At 45.5% G+C, this 20,354-nt stretch overlaps 1 protein-coding gene across 2 annotated transcripts in view; it reads right to left on the bottom strand.

Moving 5' to 3' along the window:
• Nucleotides 1-1,284: 1,284 nt before the first annotated feature.
• The window catches only part of RASGEF1C (RasGEF domain family member 1C), an 81,895-nt gene continuing 62,825 nt past the window's right edge, over nucleotides 1,285-20,354 (bottom strand). For both annotated transcript variants that reach the window (XM_068162819.1, XM_068162812.1), the window contains exons 8-14: nucleotides 19,528-19,630; nucleotides 19,350-19,429; nucleotides 18,170-18,265; nucleotides 12,622-12,717; nucleotides 11,237-11,360; nucleotides 9,340-9,412; nucleotides 1,285-8,350 (exon numbers count right to left, since the gene is read on the bottom strand). In XM_068162819.1, the coding sequence (XP_068018920.1) occupies nucleotides 8,326-8,350; nucleotides 9,340-9,412; nucleotides 11,237-11,360; nucleotides 12,622-12,717; nucleotides 18,170-18,265; nucleotides 19,350-19,429; nucleotides 19,528-19,630 (597 nt within the window). In that variant the 3' untranslated portion in view covers nucleotides 1,285-8,325. The remainder of the gene's footprint in view (nucleotides 8,351-9,339; nucleotides 9,413-11,236; nucleotides 11,361-12,621; nucleotides 12,718-18,169; nucleotides 18,266-19,349; nucleotides 19,430-19,527; nucleotides 19,631-20,354) is intronic.

Raw genomic sequence — 20,354 nt, 5'->3', positions numbered from 1 at the left:
GGTGATAGGTTGTACTTGATGATCTCAAAGGTCTTTTCCAAACTGGTTAATTCTGTATTCTGTAACTGAGCCTTCCAGGGACTGCAGGCCTTTGTAAACAGTCTCTCTGTAGCCTTCTTGCAGGTTCCCTTCAGGTACTGCATAGTCGCTACTAGGTCTCCCTGGAGCCTTCTCTTCTCCAGGCTTAACAACCCCAGTTTGTCCTCATAGCAGAGCTGCTCCAAACCCCTGATCATTTTCATGGACTTCCTCTGGACCTGCTCCACCAGGCCCATGTCCTTCCTGTCCTGAGGGCTCCAGGCCTGGGTGCAATACTGCAGGTGAGGTCTCACCTCTGCACGCTGGTGGCAGAATGCCCTCTCGTGATACAGATCTGTAGCTGTGGACATCTGTGCTGCAAATAAAATCAAAGAACAAACCCCACACAGCTTGGCCTTTTTTCTTTTTAATTATTTATTATTATTATTATTATTATTATTATTTGACACTCACATTACAAAATTTAGAAACCATAGACAGTTCAGGCAAACTGTTAAAACACAGTATATAAATTAGGGGGGTTTAATATATAAATTCTATACATAGGTAAGTTAGCTCGAACATGACTGACAAAAGGATTCCATAACAATCTTAGCACAACTGTAGAAAAGAAAAAAGAAGAGGGGGGAAAAAACCAAAAAAAAGAGGCCTGGGGCTAGGATGGGCACTAGGATCATGGATGCAGGGTAAGACATTTTCCACGACAGCTATAGAGCGTAACAATGACCATGCTATCCTCGCAGCGTCCCTGTGGGGTACAGGAGGCATTATTACCATTAACATTTTGCAAGATCTATGTACAGTCACACACACATACACACAAAAAAAAAAGTCAGAACAGCCACTTTCAAGGAACCTTCCTGGTTCCTGCTCTGTGCAATTCATTAAAGTGTCAGTATTTGTTCTGAGGACTTCTAACAAAGCTACGTGGGGTTTGAGTACTATGGATGGTAGGAGGGATTTTCAGGTTTGACTGGAAGATGCTAATCAGAACATGAGGTTGGTTGATTTCAAGGGGGGGAAAAAAAAGACACAGGAAAAGCACAGCTTCTCATTACTATAGCTCACAAGATCAGTAGACACCAGTCTTTCAATCCATATTTAGTTCCTAACTTGAGTGTGTTTAAAAACTAAGCTGGTAATTTGGTTCCCATTTTTCTAAGCACAGCTGTAAAAATGAGTTAGACCAGCAGAAGTGCAACACTACAATTTGGTTATCTTTATGGGATGATTATTTTTGGGGGGGGGGGGGGGGGGGGAAGGGTATGCTTCCCAGGTGACCCTGGATGTGTCACTGAACCTTTGAATTTCTCAATCTGAAAGTAAGGACAGGTTCTGCTCACCCATTTTCACTCTGTGCTTTTGGGTCTGGGATTAAATGTTTTAGAATAGTATGTCTCTAGAGTTCAGGTGTAAGACAGCCACTACTGTCACTTAGAAAGAAAACATCTTAAACTCTGATTTCTCTCCTTTATAAGTTGATGAGCATTTGCTAAGAGTCCTGAGACCCAGAGGATAATTTCTTTCCCATCTGTGTCTTTCTGCAGACAGACTCTAAGGGAAGTATTTGTACTTCTGTAAGAACTGTATCTTGAAGCACCTGAACTGAATAGCTGTGTGTGTGCATCTTTCACTAGGTTTTAATAATTAGGAGGATTCTACTGGAACAGTTCCTCCTCAAGGTGAGGACAGACTGTAAGTGATAATCTAACTGGGGCAGTTACTCAAATATCTATGATGTCAACTGACTACAGCCCCTGTTTACTCTCTTTAGCCACAGGCCAACCATCAGGAACCCACCATATGTTCAGTTGTTTTAAAAAGACTGGGATTTTAGAAGCATAATGAAATAATTAAACCAGTGCTGTAGTACTGACCAGTAACAGCTCACTGAGGAAGTCATGTTTCTCTGAAAGGTAGCTGGGCTATGGAATTTTCTGGTCAGGAGTTTGTTACATGGGCTTTGTACATTATAGAATGAAGTTTCCTGGAGAGATATTTAACTTATAGCACCCATGAATTCTGAACTCTAACTTTTCTGCTTTCAAGGTGGCTTGGGAACACTGCTGTCTGGGTTGGCAGTTTTAGGGTCACAGAGATAAAGGGAGAAGGATTCCTATTCTGACAGCTCTGCAGTATGACTGCAGAGCCCTCATATGGCAGAGAACAAGAAAAATGCTCCTATGGCATTTTGTAAGAGCTGTTTGTGGAACAAGATCTCATTTTTGTGGAGGGAAAGGCATCAAGGGAAGAGCAAGCAGTCTGAGCCACTCTCAATTTACAGCATTACAGTCTGTGACTGGCCAGAGGGGAAGGCAGGGAATTTAGACAGGGGTTACTCATACTTGGCTTTTTCCTGTAGCTGAGGTTATAGCCTGAGTTTCAGTGTCTTGCACCCATGCAGAGTTTATGAGATACCATCCACACAAGCTATTAACTTCTTATCTACATCTTGCATGATGTCAAGATGCAGGCTGCGATGCCCTGCACGAGCGTTTGCTGAATGCAGTGAGTATTTTTCACATATCTGGAAGCATGCAAAAAGAATCAGAGAAGAAATCAATACAAACCAGGTTAAACTCCAGATCTGTTCCACCAAGAAAAAATGAGAGACCTTGCTTGCTGCCTCCTTTGCTTAGCTCAGAGCTCAGCTGATCCACAGAGCACCTAACAGTGGTAGCAGGGAAAAGGACATGCTCTAAGGCAGTGTGTTTTCTTTCCAACGTACCCAACAAAAGTATTGGTACAGCTTTCTGCTTCAGCTGCAGCAGGACTGCACTGTATTCCCTCCTGGCTTAGCCTGCCCAGCTGCCACTGATATTAACAGGAAGATATGCACAGGTATCCTGTTCCACTCTGCTGCCATGCTGTTACATATTTATGAAAGTTAACAACCATCAAGGTCTCTCTCAAAACTTTCAGTATTTCATTTTTCCCTTTCCCCATTTGTTCCTTAGTTGAGAGAGATTTGAAGATCCAACTTAAAATCTCTGTCAACTAAGGAACCAGCTCTTCATTGTTTCAAGTCCTCTGGAGGAACCTCTTGGTTCAAAAAATTTTCTTGCAATCGTTCCTTTGGGTAAGGAAGCAGGCTTTGCCCCAGCTCAGCTTCCAAGAACTTCTTACCTTTCAAAAGGGATGTGTCCCAACATCACAAACCTAAGAGTGCAGGCTCAGCTATGAATTTGAACTTCAGCTTTGTACAGGATCATCTCATCACCTCTGCATCCCTCTGTTTGCCTGGGTGCTGCCATATGGACACCAGGTATGTGTGTACTGTTCCCCAGCCACAGTTCAGTAATGCCCTGCACTGCTACTGGGGTAATTTCCCTCAGCAGACAGTTAAAAAGGACAAAAAAGAAGCATAGAATGGTTTGGGTTGGAAGGGACCTCCAAGGTCATCTAATCCAACCCCCATGCAGTAAGCAGGGACATCCTCCGCTAGCTCAGGTTGCCCAGGGCCTTGTCGAGCCAGTTGAGCCTCTGAGCAGTGAGGAGCTTCTCCCTGTTTCCTTGTCACTCCCTAATCCCTTTCTGCAATTCCAACAATGGAATGATCAGTTCACAATCAAAGGGGTTTTTATTTCCAATGAGACACCCGAGACAGTAAGGCTCATTTCTACCAGTCTAAAAAGAAAGGGAAAAAAAATGCATAACTAAAAGCCAGAAAGCCAAGATTTGCTCTCAGACATTAATTAATTGATTGGTTCTGAATTAGTCCTTGAACTTGCTGCTGAAACTTCAACAATGTCAAAGGAGCTTTTGCTAAGGCTGGATTTTCATCGTGTTTAAGTGCAACCTGCCCACCTAAACCTGCTCTAAAGAAAGACCAGGGACTACCCCAGTTGTCAATGCAATTTAATCTTTATGAATAACTTAACAGTGTACAACAGTAAATAACTACAGGTCTGTTCCAAAGCCTACCAAAATCATTTGGAGCTTTTCCTCTGGCACATTGCTGTGCTTGGGGTCAGCCTCATTCTACGGCATACAGTTGCTGTTAGGCCAGACAGTGTTGACTGGGGAACATTTTGACACTGATATACAGAACAATCTCTTTCCTACTAATATGCCTTCTTTTTGATAACTCCAATTACAGATTCAGTAATCTGAGCTCTGCTCTAAACTGGGTTTACAGTCACCTGCAAACCAGTGCTCATGTGCTTTAATAAAAGGTGCATAAACTATTGCAATAAAACATGACAAAGTAACCAAGGTATCAGTAAGAGACTGGCTTGACTTTCAGTGAGAGGTTATCTTATCACTGACCACATCACAAAGTATTTTCAAGCTGAGAAAAAAATCCCCATGCTCAAATTGTTTCTTATTTGAAGTGCTTTGCAGCTGTGTCCACACTGTTGCTGAAGTGCCATCTCAGCAGCAGCTGGGATCACAGTTTGCTTCCAGAGCTGCATGTCCTCCACCCAGAAGGGGAGATTGCAGCCAGCTGTGTGACAGGACTGCGCAAACCTCTTAATGCTAAACTCAGGCTACTCGTGTTCAGAGTTCTCCTGTGCTAGACTCATTTCCAGAGCTCTTTTGCCCTCAACATTCAGCCACCTCTAGCAGACCTACACCCAGCCACCTTTAATTTGGTAATGTGATTGCTGCTGCTGTGAAATTGAGGGCAAGATTGTATGATTAGGTGTCTTTCAAAGGGCATTGAGTGAGTTCATCTACTGACTTCAACACAAGCTGAAGGCACACAGTTCCCTCATTGTTTTTCCCTGGGCTGTTTTTCCAGCCCTGCACTGCAGGGTGGCACGCTGCAGAAATGAAAACCCAGGACTTTTGCTACCACTCTGATTACACTGGAGGAGGTGCAGGAGTGATTTCATTATAGCTGGGTCTTTGAAAATACTGCTGTATGCACAGAAGCTAAGTCAGTGCTTCTGAAAGACTCTGTATCACATACATCTTACTTACTTAGGGGTTTGATACTAAGACTACAGACCTATAGGTCTAGTTTTGCTTTGTTCTCTGTGCAGCATTAGTTCAAGCAGCTGTCAGGGAGCCAAATCCACAGAAAAAAAGTGGAACTAAAAGCCAAGACATTACTACTCATACCTTGTCTAGATGTTAGTCTAATGACTCCATACATGCCTTACAGTCACTCAGTGCTTGGTATGAAGCAATACCACATTCTTTTCAGCACGGTGGAAGTTCTTTACACACTGGTGTAAAGAAAACATTAATTATTGGAGGTGCTTTTTCCTCATTTTCAGGTAATGTTTATCCACTTTTGGAAGAAATCTATTGCCTAAATCATCCTCCTTTGCTTTCAGTTGTACTCAGTGCTTTGCAAAGCCTGCAGGTGAAGCAAGGCTCTAACCACTCCTGTCTGTTGTATACGAATTACAAATGCAACTGACAGCTGTCACTTAAGGCTTTGCATTGCTTCTCTTTGCTTTTGGCTATGAAATGATGTGAAGACAAGCAAGCTGTGGTTCCTAAAGTCTGTTTTTTAACTGTGCTGTCTTCTCCTCTCCCAGTTGTTTTGCCTTTCTGGAGATGGGGTGACATGGAGCAGTATGCCACACACTGCTATCAAGCAGTAATTGCCTCAGTGTTCAAGGAGAGATGAGGAAGCTTAGCACCTCTGAAAAAAAAGAAGACCTTTCAAATGAGTGACTACATAAAGGCTTAAAGATAATTCAGTGCTTCTGACAGCCCCACTAAACCCTTAATACCCATCTAACTTTGACCTTTATGCTTCTCCACTTTAAGGTTTGAAAGTTTTGGACTATGAAAGCAGTTTAGTTCGCAACAGTGATAAATGATATGAGACCTAATTTACCTCACACTTACAAAATTGACTGCATTCATGGAAGGTGCCCAAGAATATAAAGCATCATCATGAGAAATCACATTTTGATTCATCTCCAGGGGCTTATCATCTCAGCTGTACCAGCCTCTATTGGCTCATTAGAAAAGGAGTGAGGATTTGCATTTGAAGAAGTAGGTTTTCAGAAAGGGCCCATCTGCCTGCACTGGCTTTCAGATGAAAACAAAAATAAACCACATTTCCACTATCAAACCACACTGTGCCTGTTAAAAAGCTGCAGACATTCAGAAAATAATGACCATTTAGCAAACAGGCCTAAGCATTATCATCGTTGTAGAGATCTTTATGGTTATTGCCCTGGATTTGGTTGGAATTTAACAGGCTTTTAACGGCAGCATTTTGGAAATGGTTCTGCCAGGAGGAATGGCTTTGTGTGCATGTTTAGCTCTCAGCTCATGCACAAAAATTAACAACCAGCCTGTTAACAGTATCACCAGGACAGTGAGCATTCCCTGCCTGGAATGATGTTGTACAATCCTTACACTTAGCTCTTCCACACAAAGCTTTAATAAACATGACATTGTGATGTTCCCTCCGCTGGAATTCAGAGAGAACAGAAGTTCTGCCTCAAGCCCCTGCGTATATGAATCTAGAAGGGCCTGTCCTGCTCGTTTCAGCAACTGCAAGAGCAGTGAATTCCAGGTGGCCATGATCCAGACTGCACAGCTTCTCACAGACCAAAACCCAACATAAAACCTGCACTGCAGACACCACGAATCTTCAGTACATCACCCGGAGCACGTCTCAAGCTGCCACGCTCCCCATCAGCTCAACTCTGAGAGCTGCCCTCAAACACCAGCTCACCAACGCCTCACATGTCAACAACTCACTCAGGCACAGATCACTTTGGAGGCCTGGCAGAGAGCAGGAACAGTTCCAGTTCCCTGGTTAAATGCACAGGCCAGCACAGCCAGGTTTTGTGATTAGCCTAATTTTTCAAAACACTGTGGCCACTTGGAATCACTCTGCTGAGTGACTGAAACGAAACTATTAGTGACCTCAAAGCAAGGGTTACATCCTTCTGCTGTAGACAAAGACTGGACATCTGAAAAGGCCAGCACCAAGTCAGTAATGAAATGCAAGGTTTCAGTATCATCTGGCACTTAGGCTTCATTTAAGCTTTTTAAAGCTCTGGGGCAGGTAGGAACATTCCTTCCACACACAGACAATTAGTCTGCTGTTAGGGCTCAGTTTTAACTCTAATATCCACTTAGTTCATTATAATTTAATAGAAGCATTACAGTAGCACCTTGATTATTGTACAGCTTTAAAGACAAGACAGTCCCTACTTCATTTTATGTGTAAGGAAATGGTGAACAAAAATGACTGGTTATTTGCTGCTGAGTGACCAATTCTTTAGTGTATCCATGCTAGTCTGGAAGCCTTTGTCTTTTTAAAGCATACTATGTAGTTCCCAAATTCAGAGCAATGACTCCCCTCTTCCTGTCCTATTAGTACCATGTTGCAAAATAAACAGAACTGTGTTAATTGGGACCTGGTGGGGCTTCTTTCAGGTAGCAATGCAGCACCTTTTTCCTTTAGGTGTGACAAAACCCTCCATGAGATGCAACAAAACTGGGGAACACACTACGCACATCAAATAGAGGTAAGCCGAGTCCAGAGCCATCTGCTTCTTCAGTTCGACTTTAGATGGGTGGGGTGGGGGTAGCTGCACACTGTGTCCTCCTCAGATCTGCTCAGATTCACAGTAAGAAAAGCAACAGCAGTGGTGGGAAGGATAACTAAGCAAGAGTCACCAAAACTCCTGGGGCTTGTAGGAGTGTCCCATGCTGACGCAGTCTGTGTGTGACAGACCGGCAGGCACGGGAGCGAGCGGGGTCAGTTCTCAGCCGCTGGAAGCTTATACCTGTAGCAGTCAGTGCTTTGTTCAACAAGGCAGGGGGACTGCTAATGGAAGATTAAGTCCTTCTTTCTTCATTCAGCAATTAACCAGATTGCTGCTCCGTCTGTGTTTGATTTAATTTTACAATCCTCAGAGGGTTTCAAGAGCTGCTGTCTGAAGCACCTGCTTCTGAAATATTCACCTCTGTCTTTTTGCTTTCCTTTCTACATGCTTGTCCGTTTTCTTCTGCAGAACCATGGTTCTCCATGCTCCTGATTTTCTTATGTTCTCCTTCAGAGGGAAAAGTTACAGTGATCCTGATGCAGTTTGGGCACAGCCTCAAGTAGTCTGTTTGTCCTTCCTTCCTCTCTCCGTCTCTCGTTAGAAAAACATCATTGTGCACACAGTTCTGTTGATTTCAGTGGATGAATCCAGTTCATCCATCACGTTAGGCAGTCAAAAAAACCCAACAGAAAAACTCAAACAAACAAACAAAACAAAAAAAGTGTCTAAATCCCAAACAGGCATCTTTGGAATCAGTAGTGCAAAACATTTGCGGATTTCTTTTCCTTGACCTACTGCAATAACCTCTCAATCTTCAAGTCTTCCCTAAAATAGTCGATCTGTAAATTTAAAACACAAGAACAGTGAAAGAAATAGATCTATAGAATAGAATAGAACAGAATAAAATAGAATAGACTAGGTTGGAAGAGACCTTCAAGATCATCTCGTCTTACCTATCAACCAATCCAACCCACCTAATCAATTAAACCATGGCACCAAGCACCCCATCAAGTCACCTCCTGAACACCTCCAATGATGGCGACTCCACCACCTCCCTGGGCAGCCCACTCCAATGGGCAATCACTCTCTCTGTATAGAACTTCCTCCTAACCTCCAGCCTAAACCTCCCCTGGCGCAGCCTGAGACTGTGTCCTCTTGTTCTGGTACTGGGTGCCTGGGAGAAGAGACCAACCTCCGCCTGCCTACAACCTCCCTTCAGGTAGTTGTAGAGAGTAATAAGATCACCCCTGAGTCTCCTCTTCTCCAGGCTAAGCAACCCCAGCTCCCTCAGCCTCTCCTTATAGGGCTTGTGTTCCAAAGCGCTCACCAACTTCATTGCCCTTCTCTGGACACGTTCCAACAAGTCAACCTCCTTCCTAACCTGAGGGGCTCCGAACTGGACACAGTACTCAAGGTGTGGCCTAACCAGTGCAGCATGCAGGGGGAGAATGACCTCCCTGCTCCTGCTGCTGGTGGTGTTTCTTTCAAAACCCCCACTCTCTTCAGGTTTTCACACTGAACCATTCCACAGCTCTCATAAGAGATATGAGCTGTAGGGAAGATGCAGCTAACCACCCAGGGCATTTCCCACCCACACCAGGCCTCTTTTGCACAGGTTACAGCACTGTAGAAACACACAAGTGGAGGCTATTCTTTAAAGAGTGGATAATTTGAGATTACAATTAGCTCTCATCAGTGCACCCTCAGCTCTCTATATTAGTCTTAAACAGAAAAGACCTCCTTCAGAGGTCATGTTTTAAATGCCAGCACTTCACAAGCTTAGAGTTTGGAGGCACTTTCGAAATGAGCTGATAAAAGGAGTGGTTACCTTAAGGATTTCCACCTGTCTTTCTCTGTCTGGTTTTCCGGACTTTCACTTTCATAGGAAGCCAGATACAAACCTGGAAAAGATAAATAGGTTTTATTCCAACAGCAACCCCAACCCTCCCTCTCTCTGCATTCTTGTGTGTCCTATACTGTACCACACAGCAAGAGAAACTTGGCTTTGAGATCTGGGCCTGTTTACTCCATCATGGCACTGCCTCCAAAGTGTTCTACCAACACAAAAAACCCAAGAGAGACAGTGAGGGCTGGCAGCTAAACACACACACTGTTTAAAATGAAGGGTATTTCCATCACTTAACACAACTTTGTCTCTCTCAATCTTTGTAAAGCTTGGGGGGACATGGTATCTTAAATGGATACAAAGCAGCCTCAGGGTAAGAATGAATTACACACACCAGAGAGGGAACTCAGCAGGAGAAAATAAAAAGGCCTTTTTCTCCTGCAAAACTGCTCTCTGGGATGCATGTTGTGACACCAAAGTGTCTAGGCAGTAGAGCTCTCCTCTGCAAAGGCTGGTGGTGCATTAGTATCTCACTGTCATCCCAGGTTTTTAAGCAGGCTGTGATTTGTGCTCACACACATTTCCTCCTCTGACTGGGGAGCGATGCTTTGTATTTTAATGCTGGAAGCATCTCAGCATTCAACTCTGTGCTACAGTTCTGGTGCATTTTAATATTCCAGGGATGGCTCACTATTGCACCACACTGCAACCACCACAGCACAGCTGAGCTTCTGCTGCTGCACCTCTCCAAAGATTCTCCTGCTTTTGACTCAGGGCAGATCTTTCTGCCCTGTGCTTCCCCTGGCTAACAGGGGAGGCTCGCTGTGGCTTCCACAAAGCAGTATGAATATAGGGGAGGTCATGAGAGAGAAAAGTCTACCAACAATTAGTGACTTGAGGTCACCTAATTTGGTCCAGCGGGCTGAAAACTGTGTTTTTATCCCTGATGGTCACTTTCTGTCCCTTTGGACCCTACAACCAGCACAAGTGCATCCACCTTGTCTCCTTCAGATATGTATTACTTTAATTACATTAATGATTCTATTCTGGCAGCCATTCTGAGGATTTAGGCAGGATTTCTGAAGCAGTATTTTGTGTTCTGAAGTAGTCTGGGAAATAAAAGCTGTCTGCTCTGATTAACTTGGATTAGCACAGAAAACTGCCTATAGAAGCAAGAGAAAATAACCCCAGTGCAGCTTATGGGAACGGAGCTATAGACAATCCTGTGCGTGACAATGCACCAAGGGCCATGAACCAGTATGAAATGACACAGCCTGACATGCTGGGACACCAAATTGAAGAGGACAGATTAAGTATGAAAAGACAGTCAGAGAAATAATTTTGGAACAGGACTTTCATAGCTACAGCTTAAATTAATCACTGGAAAAGATTTTCTTTGGAATTCCTCTCTGTAGATAAGGTCTGCTGCAGTGGAGGAGGGCAGCTGGGCTGCCACTGCCCTGGGCTGTGTTCACTGAAGAGATGACAGCCTTGGTGTGCAGAAGAGATTAGTTCTGGCTCCATCAATCACAGAATGGGTGGCTAAGGGACAGCTGACATTCAGAGCTGTCCATGACATGCTTGTGTGGCCTCTTTTTGTGACTACAAAAATAGGGCCACAACGGCAGCTTCCTAGGGAGTGCTTTATAGAGAAAGAGTAAATGCCTGGTGGGCAAGGGAAAAGCAAGCAGGCAGCAGCTTCATGAGCTAGAAGGTTGTATTTGCAAAAAGACCCTGGGAAACTGGGGACAAGCAAGCTGTGTGGCAGGAAAGCCAGGAAAGCACCAGGACTGGACAGTGAAAGACAGCACCAAAGCCTGTTAATCAGTAGTGATGAAGAGACATATTTTCAGGGATGAGAGGCTGTACAGAGTCTTACCATCTTCAGTGAAAATGGGAGCAGTGTGCAAGTAGTGGATGATGTTAGGGTCTTGTTCAAAGGGACATTCCACCTGCTTCCATGTTATAAACTCTCCTACTTGCTTGGCCAGTTCCAGAAATTTCTGTAAACATAAAACCATTCCACTCAGACACAGCAAGATCACCTCACTAGACCAACCACATCCAAGCAGAAGGCCAGGATCCAGGACCCCTCATGCCAAGCTCAAGGACAGTGGGAAAACAGAACCTTGTACGTTTTAGGTGGGTACAGTTTCACAGTGCCTTGTCAAGGGAAAGTGAGGGAGAGACATAGCATTCCTGCTTATGAGCCATCCAGTCTGCACTTAAAGGAAAAGGTATTCATGAGCAAAGGTAGAGGTTACACATATGTACTTCCTGGAGAGAGGACAAACTCTGATGGAGCAGGAGGGAGAAGAATTAGATATAAACTGCAGAAAGTGGAGTGACTCCAACACCCTTTAGGCCTTCTCACATTTCAGATATAATTCAAGGCAATGTCAGGCTCAGTGTTCTGTACATTACTCACAATCTCACAATGCCAATAACTGAAGGAGAAATTTAATGGAACCAAAGTGATGCTGGAGAAATGATCTGCAAAGCATTTGACAGCTCAGGAACTGTTTTCTTACTGACACTGGGCAGTTCTTTCACAAGCATCACCTGGGTGCCTGCACCGCCACTGGCAAGTTGCGCTAGTGTAAAGCCACCCACCCCAGCACAGACCCTGGGATACTCAGGGTATGTGACTAATACTGCCTAGTGCCAGGGCTGGGGGGAACATAAATCCTTCTGCTGCCTCTAGCAGACATTCTGCTGTGCAACTCCTGCAGGCAGGAGGTAACACATTCAGATCCTTACACCAGTGGCTTGACATTTACCTCACAGACACAGTGGCTCTGTACTCTGTATGTAATTCTGCTCGTATTCTAATTTCTCTTAAATGACCACAAGTAATTTATGTCTTTCTTTGCCAAACCTCTTGATTAAAAATGGGAAAGGGCTAAAAGGGCAGGGAAAAATTACCAAGCATTTTATGCAGCCTTGCTTCTGTGTGTATGAAAGAAAAACAGGGCTCCATGTTGTCTGAAAAAGCCACTTTCCCCTCCAAGCCATAAGTATAACCATTCCTACTCTGCTGACACTGTACTTCCAGCCAACATCATGCAAGTCAGGGTGATCTGCTTGTGGTGTTTGCACAAAATACACATATTAATTCTTTTAAACCCCCAAACCATTCTGGGATTGGTGTTACCCTCACACACAGTCACTTGAGATCTCCCACTCTGCACTGAAATTGCAGGCAAAGGGTGTGGGATAGAGCTACCTCGAATGGAAGAGATAAAACCATTTTTCAGCTCTTACTTCAAAGTTGACATGTCCATTTGGGAGGCGATTAGCACATCCTTCATTCAGAAAATAAATGTCCTTGATCAATAGGCTGAAGAAGGGGATCACAATCTGTGAAGAGAAATGGCATCACCATTATCTTTCCAGCGCCGGATTTTCTCCGCATGAAGGAAGAACTCCACCAGGAGAGAGGAGGTGAAAAAAAGAAGTATTAACTTTTCAGTGTGCTGTGCACTTAAAAAGTGACTGGCAAGCAGAAGGGCAGCAGGGCAGAGAGACACCTTCAGCCAGCAGGACAATGTATGCTGAAATTAATATGACCTGAACACAATGTTCACCGAGCAGAACAACATCACCACGAAAACGCTAATAACCCTGGTTATTAGCAACAGCTGCACTGTTTGAGGACAAGATCAGACAGCAAAGGGCAAAGCAGCAGAACTCTTCCCTTCTCTGTTGGGTCTTGTTAAGCAAAGATGTTGAATACACAAATCTTTAAAGACAGGTTGGGCACCAAGGAACCAGTACTGGCCCCGAACCAGTAAAGACGGAATAAAATGTGGTGACCAAGGGCTTGTCTACAAGCAGTTCATCAGGAGCTGTTTCATTTTCAGCAGCTCTGTGCATGGCTAGCTCTTGAAGCATGTGATTTCCTTCCTGGTGCCTGAATAGTACAACCTGCTTCTCCAAATTAACCTGCAGACAGTAGGATTGAAAATATGCAGTTAGTTGACAGAAAACTGCCAACAGTGGCCAGAGAGATCATATACAGCTCAAAACAAGCCCTGGGCAGAGGGGCATATAGCAGGGATCCAAGCCATCTCTCTAACCCATCAGTCAGGTCATAATTTGCTGCAGCAAATGTCTACTTCTAAGTAAGATTCATGGAATTAATGGAATTACAGCAGGGATACATTTGATGCCAGATGTTCTACTGCAGAAAGCAGCAACAGCGCTCCTGAAGCACATCCCCAGCGCCTCAGCAGAGACCCAAAGTGCAGCAGATTCCCTCCGGGTCCCTTTGTGTCACTACTCAAAGGGGAAAGAACAATAACACAAAGGACCAGTCCATGACAAAGCTGGGCTCTGGGATCCATCCATCTCTGCAGCACTGGCACTTTGATAGAAAAAGGGCCACTCAGAGGGTTTGAGCTGTAAGGTCAGCAGCCACCTCTGTGAGCATTTTTCCTGTGGCAGCAACATCTGTCCTTTAAGCCACCAAGTACAAACTTAATCACCATGAACTTAAAGGAAAGCACATTGCATGGCAGAGTGTCCAGTTTTCCTGTTGTGAATTAGCTGAACTGTAGCTTAAGTGTGCACCAGATTTAAAGTGCCTTTGTGGCTTGCAAGACCAGCCAAGGGAGCAACCCTTTGGTGAAGTATTGAATGCTGCTCTGTTATTCCATCTCACGCTGTCCATCAGCTGTAACGGGATATAAAATGGACCTAGAGGATGACTGGCAGCTGTTATTTTACAGTCTACAGCCTTCATGATGCAACAGTGAGTGCAAGTCAGAGACACTGAAATACTGAGGCCAGGAGTCTACAAGCCACTGTGAAGCCTTGCTGTGAAAATGGAAGCCACTTTCTGTTTCAGCTGAAATATCACTGCAGCAGCGGGCTAAGGGTCTACATCTCTGCTGTCTTTTTTATGGGACAGCCACAGACAAACTCTCTTATGTCAATGCAATAGCCATAAAATGCCTGTGCTGACACTCTCCAAGAGCCACTGGCATTATCCTTACACACTCCACTGACACAGTACAGGAATGGAAACAAAGCACAGCCTAACCCCTCAAAATCCTGAGCCCTCCCATCAAGGTGAGGTGGAGCAACTTCTAGTCAAAGTGAGCTAAGTGTGTTTCAGGATTCATTTTGATATCATCCAAACTAGGCCAATCAACCTGAGGTAAAGAATACAATTCACTTTGTTTTCTACCAAAAATAATGATTTCTTTCTAACCAGTGTGCTCTTATGAAGCGGAAAGACACAGAGAGCTGGAGCCAGACACTGATCCTCAGCTAGAAATTACCGCCAGGGTCTGTCTACATATCTTCTGCTGGCAGATGTGAGCTTGTTGTGCCCTGCTCCATGCTGCCTGGGAGCTAGGTCACCATCATTAGTGGTACTAAACACAAACAAAAAGCCTTGCTGAGAGGGGAAGGTGCACAAATGTGGGCTCTGTGCCATGCTAGCACAGCAGAGGCAGCTCAGAGCACCGGCAGGGCTTGCTCTTGTCTGCATCCAAAAGGCCTCTAGGACATAGCCTAGGATACCAATTCTCTACACATTCCCAGGGGTTTTCTGTCTTTGGGTCACTGGTTATTTCCCCAATAAAAATATGTTACCCTGTGTGTTTGGGTGTCCAAATGTCTGTAGGAAAAGCAACAGAAGTGGATATAGCTACACTCTAACGTTGGCTTCAGTCCAGGCACTCTGCTAGCATAAAAGCTGGGTTAGAGCCAGAAATTCATCTTTCACTCCCTTTTGATTCCCCCCACCCCATGCCATCCAACCCACCCACATGCTGAAGGACAATTGCCTCCTGCAGAAAGAAGACAGCTAATGAGATCAGACATGTTCTCCTCCATAGTGTCAGGCAGCAACACCACACAGTACTGCACTCTGCACACTGCCATCATTTCAAAGCCAGAGACATGCCATTAGCACAATGCAGGCTTTCTCAGAGGAACAACTTCATTTTGGAGGTGGCATGGGTCAGTTGACTGCATAGATAAAACCAGACCTAGTTCCTAATGAGTACACCCCCTCTGAATTCTGCATGAAACATCAGCCCTTCTTCATTACCAGTGCTCTCACCATGCACTTTGGCAGGTTTCTTGCTGCTGCTGCTGCTCTGCCTCTCTCAGCCCTGAGAGCTGCCTTGCTGTGCCTTTCCACAAGCCTACTCCTGAACCAATAACCAATAACCAGCAGCTCTAACTCTGCTGCTTACACACTGAGAGCAAAGCTGGATCACAGCAGTGCAGACTGAAGTCAGGGAATCACACAGAATCACAGTATATTAGGGGTTGGAAGGGACCTTGAAAGGTCATCTAGTCCAACACCCCCTGCCACAGGTATACTGAGATCCCTCTCCTACAACCTGTGCTGCAGTCTTGAATGAGCATCCAGAGGTGAGGATGGAGTGGGTGGTGAAACCAGCAGTGCTCTTTGTGCAGATGGCCAGTGCCACATGGAGCACTGGGGTGAGATGTTTGCAGAGAAGAAGGAGGGAGGGTGTCCCAGATCACTGCCTCACCCTGTGCCCCTCTTAGGACATAGTTTAGCCCCTGAGCTGTGCTTCTGTTCAGGGGTTGTGCAAAATCCAGCAGTCCTGAGAAGAAAGTAACTACTCTGGTGAGTCTGCCAGTTAAACATCAACTCCCCTGAGCCTGCAGGCAGTTTTCCTTCCTGCCAGACATAACCCACTGCTTAGTCTTCTGGCCTGCAACGAGAGTGCTCCCTCCAGGGCACCTTCCTTCTCAAACAGATGGACTGTGGCCTGAAGCCTCCATCTGTGCCTCTGGAGTGGCCACTTGTCAAGAAGAGGGGTGAAGGGGACTGAGAATTCACATCCTTGTAAGTAAGTCTGAAGATTAGCATTTTCTTTGGAGTGAGCTTCACTGCAATGTTGCCAAGAGACAACATTTTGGGTGAAAAGAGGGGATCTTGCTCTTTCAGTTTTATTCAGACTCATGAAAACAAAGAACTGATACTCTTGCTTACAAAAACCAACACAATTCCTTAACTCCTCCAGTAAGAATGACAGGATCTGCTGTATCTGACACTGTAGAAGACTCACTGGAAGTAGCTACCAGATCAGACACTTGAGCATTTGCTTGAACTAATGTCATCTGCAGAAGGGAAACAGAATATGGGCTTTTACTTAGGGAAAATGGATTCCTTTCAATTCAGTAACCTCTGTGCCCTCACTCTTAACCAGCTAGGGGTAGAGATGTGACACAGATTGCTGACTTCTACAGGAAAATAAGTCAAACAATCAAGCAACCTGTTTGATGGCTGCAGAAGAACGAAACTGCAGAACATTTTGGACAGACAGGTCCTTACTCCTTGCTGTGCTTTGTGAGAGTAAAAAGAACTTCTCTGCCAGTCACAAATATCCAAAGTCGCCATCCTCTTTCCTTTGCACAGAGAAGTGCTCTTTGGAACAGCTCAGCTTACCCACACTGCAGCTGAGTCAGCCTGTGCCCAGATGCTGATCTCATTTTGCTCTAAGTGCTGTGAGATTCCATTAGCTTCAGCAGATTTACATCAAATTTACAGGGGTGTGAGATTAGGATCTGCCCTGGCTCCTCTAGTGACTGAATGCTAAATCCTGTATTATGCTTGTTCATGCAGTATTCACTTTGCTTTACCCATGCTCTGCACAGAGATTACCTATTTATGCCTGTGTGTGCAACTGCAGTGTTAAAAACAAACCCTCTTTCACAGAGCAAAAGTGAATTGAGAGGAGAAATGAGAACATTAACAAGAAACACACTGGGGCACAAACCAGGAGGCTGCTGCACTAACATCTTGTCAACCTGATATTTTGCAGCATCAGTGACATCCCAGGAAGGTATGTATCTGCCACCAACACTGACAAAATACTTCAGTTCTTGCTCACTGAGATGGCAACAGCAACCAAATGAAATGAAAAGTCATGAGGACAGGATTTCACTCCAAGTTTGCTCCAATGGATTCAGAGCAGACTTCTTTGCAGGACTTGTGCATCTCTCCCTCATCCCTGCATGCTGTGCCCTTTGCTCTCCATCTCAAATCACAGCCCCCACAATAGGGGCTGCTCTGCACAGAGGCCTGGCTGGCATGGTTGTAACAAAGCCCAGTTCCACCTGGGCCTGCCAGGCTGATGCTCCATACTGAAACGAGAGTCACTGTAGTCTGTAATACCTTTTCCACTGGGTTTAACAATCAAAACAATGACATTTTCCCAAGCATATAGAGATGCTTGTAACAAAGCCCTCATGCCCTGTGTCCTGCCCTCTTTAGCTTCCTTAGTGACTCAGAGCAACTCCACAACAGCCTTGTGATCCATTTCAGACTCCTTTCAGCCACAGATGTACATTTCCAATTGCAATTCCTCATTCATGTTTATCAAGGTGGGAAGGGTGAGTGTCAGGGGAAGGATGGAGCCAGGCTCTGCTCAGTGATGTCCAGTGACAGGACAAGAGGCAATCAGTGCAGGCAGGAGCAGAGTTGGTTCCATGTGAACACAAAGAAAAGCTTTTTCACTGTGAGGGTGACAAAGCCCTAGAGCAAGTTGCCCAGAGAGGTTGTGGAGTCTCCTTCTCTGAAGACTTTCAGACCCCACCTGGATGCGGTCCTGCCCTGGCAGGAGGGTTGGACTGGATGAGCTTTCAAGGTCCCTTCCAGCCCCTAACGTTCTGTGATTCTGTGTGAGTTAGCAGCCTGCCAGCCTTGCACTGGTGAGCCATGGAAGGGAGAACAGCATTTGCATCAAGTCTTTGAGCTGCTGCCCCTCAGCAGCAATGCATGCCACCCATCAGGAGATAAGGCAGGAGTGCTCTCACCTACCTTCTCCCTGTTGCTGTGGGCGGTGAGGGACCTGTGCGCAGCCCCCCGCAAGGCTGTTCTGTAGTTATAGAAATTACCAGTGGGGTCCATCTGGTGCTGGATACACAAAAGAAGACACCCTGGTTAGGAAGTGACCTGAGTCCTCTCAGAAAACCCCAGAGAGGCTGGCCTACACCTTCAAGAACCCCCATACACAACCCCCCATGAACCACAGACACAGTGAGAGCTCTACAGATCAGGGCTGTTCAGACTTTTGACTCTTGTAGTAACAGCTTCCTGTGAAGAATAAGGGTTGCCCCTATTACAGGAGGGATCTGGAGGTGCTGGAGTGTGTCTAGAGAAGGACCACGAAGATGATTAGAGGGCTGGAGCTCCTCTGAGGACAGACTGAGGGAGTAGGGGTTGTTCAGTCTGGAGAAGAAAAGGCTCCAAGGAGACCTCATTGTGGCCTTCCAGTGTCTGAAGGGGGCTACAGGAAAGCTGGGGAGGGACTTTCGAGGGTGTCAGGGAGTGATAGGACTGGGTAACAGAAATGGGTAGATTGAGATTGCATGTTAGGAAGAAGTTCTCCCCCATGAGGGTGGTGAGAGACTGGCACAGGTTGCCCAGGGAGGTGGTGGAAGCCTCATCCCTGGAGGTTTTTCAGGCCAGGCTGGATGTGGCTGTGAGCAACCTGCTGTAGTGTGAAGAGTCCCTGCCCACAGCAGGGGGGTTGGAACTGGATGATCCTTGATGTCTCTTCCAACCCTGACAATTCTATGATCTATGATTTTACACATGCCAAAACCTGCTGTTCTCAACACAAAAAACGACCTGGGGCCTTGTTCACTCTATGTCCAAGGTATAGCTGGGGAGCTTTACACTCAGTGTTGCGCCCATGGCCAAAGCAAACTGACATGGGTGGGAGCCCTGTGGCTTGCATATCTACATTGTTTTGCTGTTGTCTTCCTCCTCCTATTTACTTGAGTGCTCCAGTTCCCCTCTACATATCTGCAGCATCACACCTTCCTCCCCACCTGGGAAACTTCAGCCAGAATCTGGCCTTCTGCCTGTGAAACATGCCTGCAGACATCTCCCTGGATAACAAGGTGAAAATTCACAAGCAGAAATCTGCAGCATAGAATTCCAGCAGTGCAGCAGCACCTGCTAAAAATTACTTTTGTTTTTGTTTTGTTATTACCTCAAGAATGAAAAATTTGGCTGTTTTCACTTTTGACCAAGTCTTCTTTAGCCTGGAAACCGGACTCATGTTCATTCCAGCTACGAGGGAGAAAGAGAAGAGAGCCATGGGTGAGAGTCAGGCTTCCTTTCTGAGCTGTGGCAGCTGATGGGGACACCTGGGTGGAAGCTGTACTTACAAATGATTGCCATCAGTGAATTGAAATTCCCTATGTTAAAGCACTCTCGGGCAACATCAATGAAGAACTCAATGACTTGTGCTCGTTGCTTCTTCTTTGCAGGCTGCAAATTAAAACAAACAAGTATCTGTCAGAAGCATATGCAGAACTGGAGGGCGGCTCAGGCACTTGCTCTGTATGTAGCATGGATCCACGCTTAGCTTGGGCCATCTGTTACCAGTCATTGGCCCTAATTCTGTTCCAACAATCTAGTGCATGCTGGTGACTGGCAGTCTCTAAAATCAAAGCTTTCATTGCAGTGACACAGAAGAAATCCATGGCAATTCCCAGGCTCGCCTCAGTTAATGTCTTAGCACTGGAGCAGGCAGCCCAGACAGCCCTGAGCAGTGCCTCAGCTCCCTGCTGGCCTCCCTCCAGTCAGTGGGCACATCAGCAGAGACTTTCCGAAGGGCAGCATTTCCCACTCATCTTACAGCAGCATCTATGTCCCAGAAAGACTTTGCTTTGCTGCAATAATCCCTTTCCCTTCTCCTGTCCCCTTCAGCAACATGGCCAGGCCAAACAGTAGCCTGCATTTGGAACACACATTTGAACTGGACTGCAACCACCTCACCCTTTCCAAAGATGATCCTCAAAATGGCTTTTGAGTCACAAGCTATCTAGGCTGGTCTCACTATTGCTATTCCTCCCTTTCACACCCTTTCCAAAGGAGAAAACATTTGTCTCACAGTATCAGTAAGGTTGAAAGAGATCTCAGGGATCATCGAGTCCAACCTGTCACCACAGACCTCATGACTAGACCATGGCACCAAGTGCCACGTCCAAGC

This window comes from Melanerpes formicivorus, unplaced genomic scaffold, assembly GCF_026170545.1.
Source record: "Melanerpes formicivorus ecotype bairdi unplaced genomic scaffold, bMelFor1.0.p_v2 SCAF_2, whole genome shotgun sequence".
Taxonomy (NCBI): domain Eukaryota; kingdom Metazoa; phylum Chordata; class Aves; order Piciformes; family Picidae; genus Melanerpes; species Melanerpes formicivorus.
Note: the sequence above shows the minus strand (reverse complement) of the source record. Positions and strands in the feature narration are given on the sequence as shown.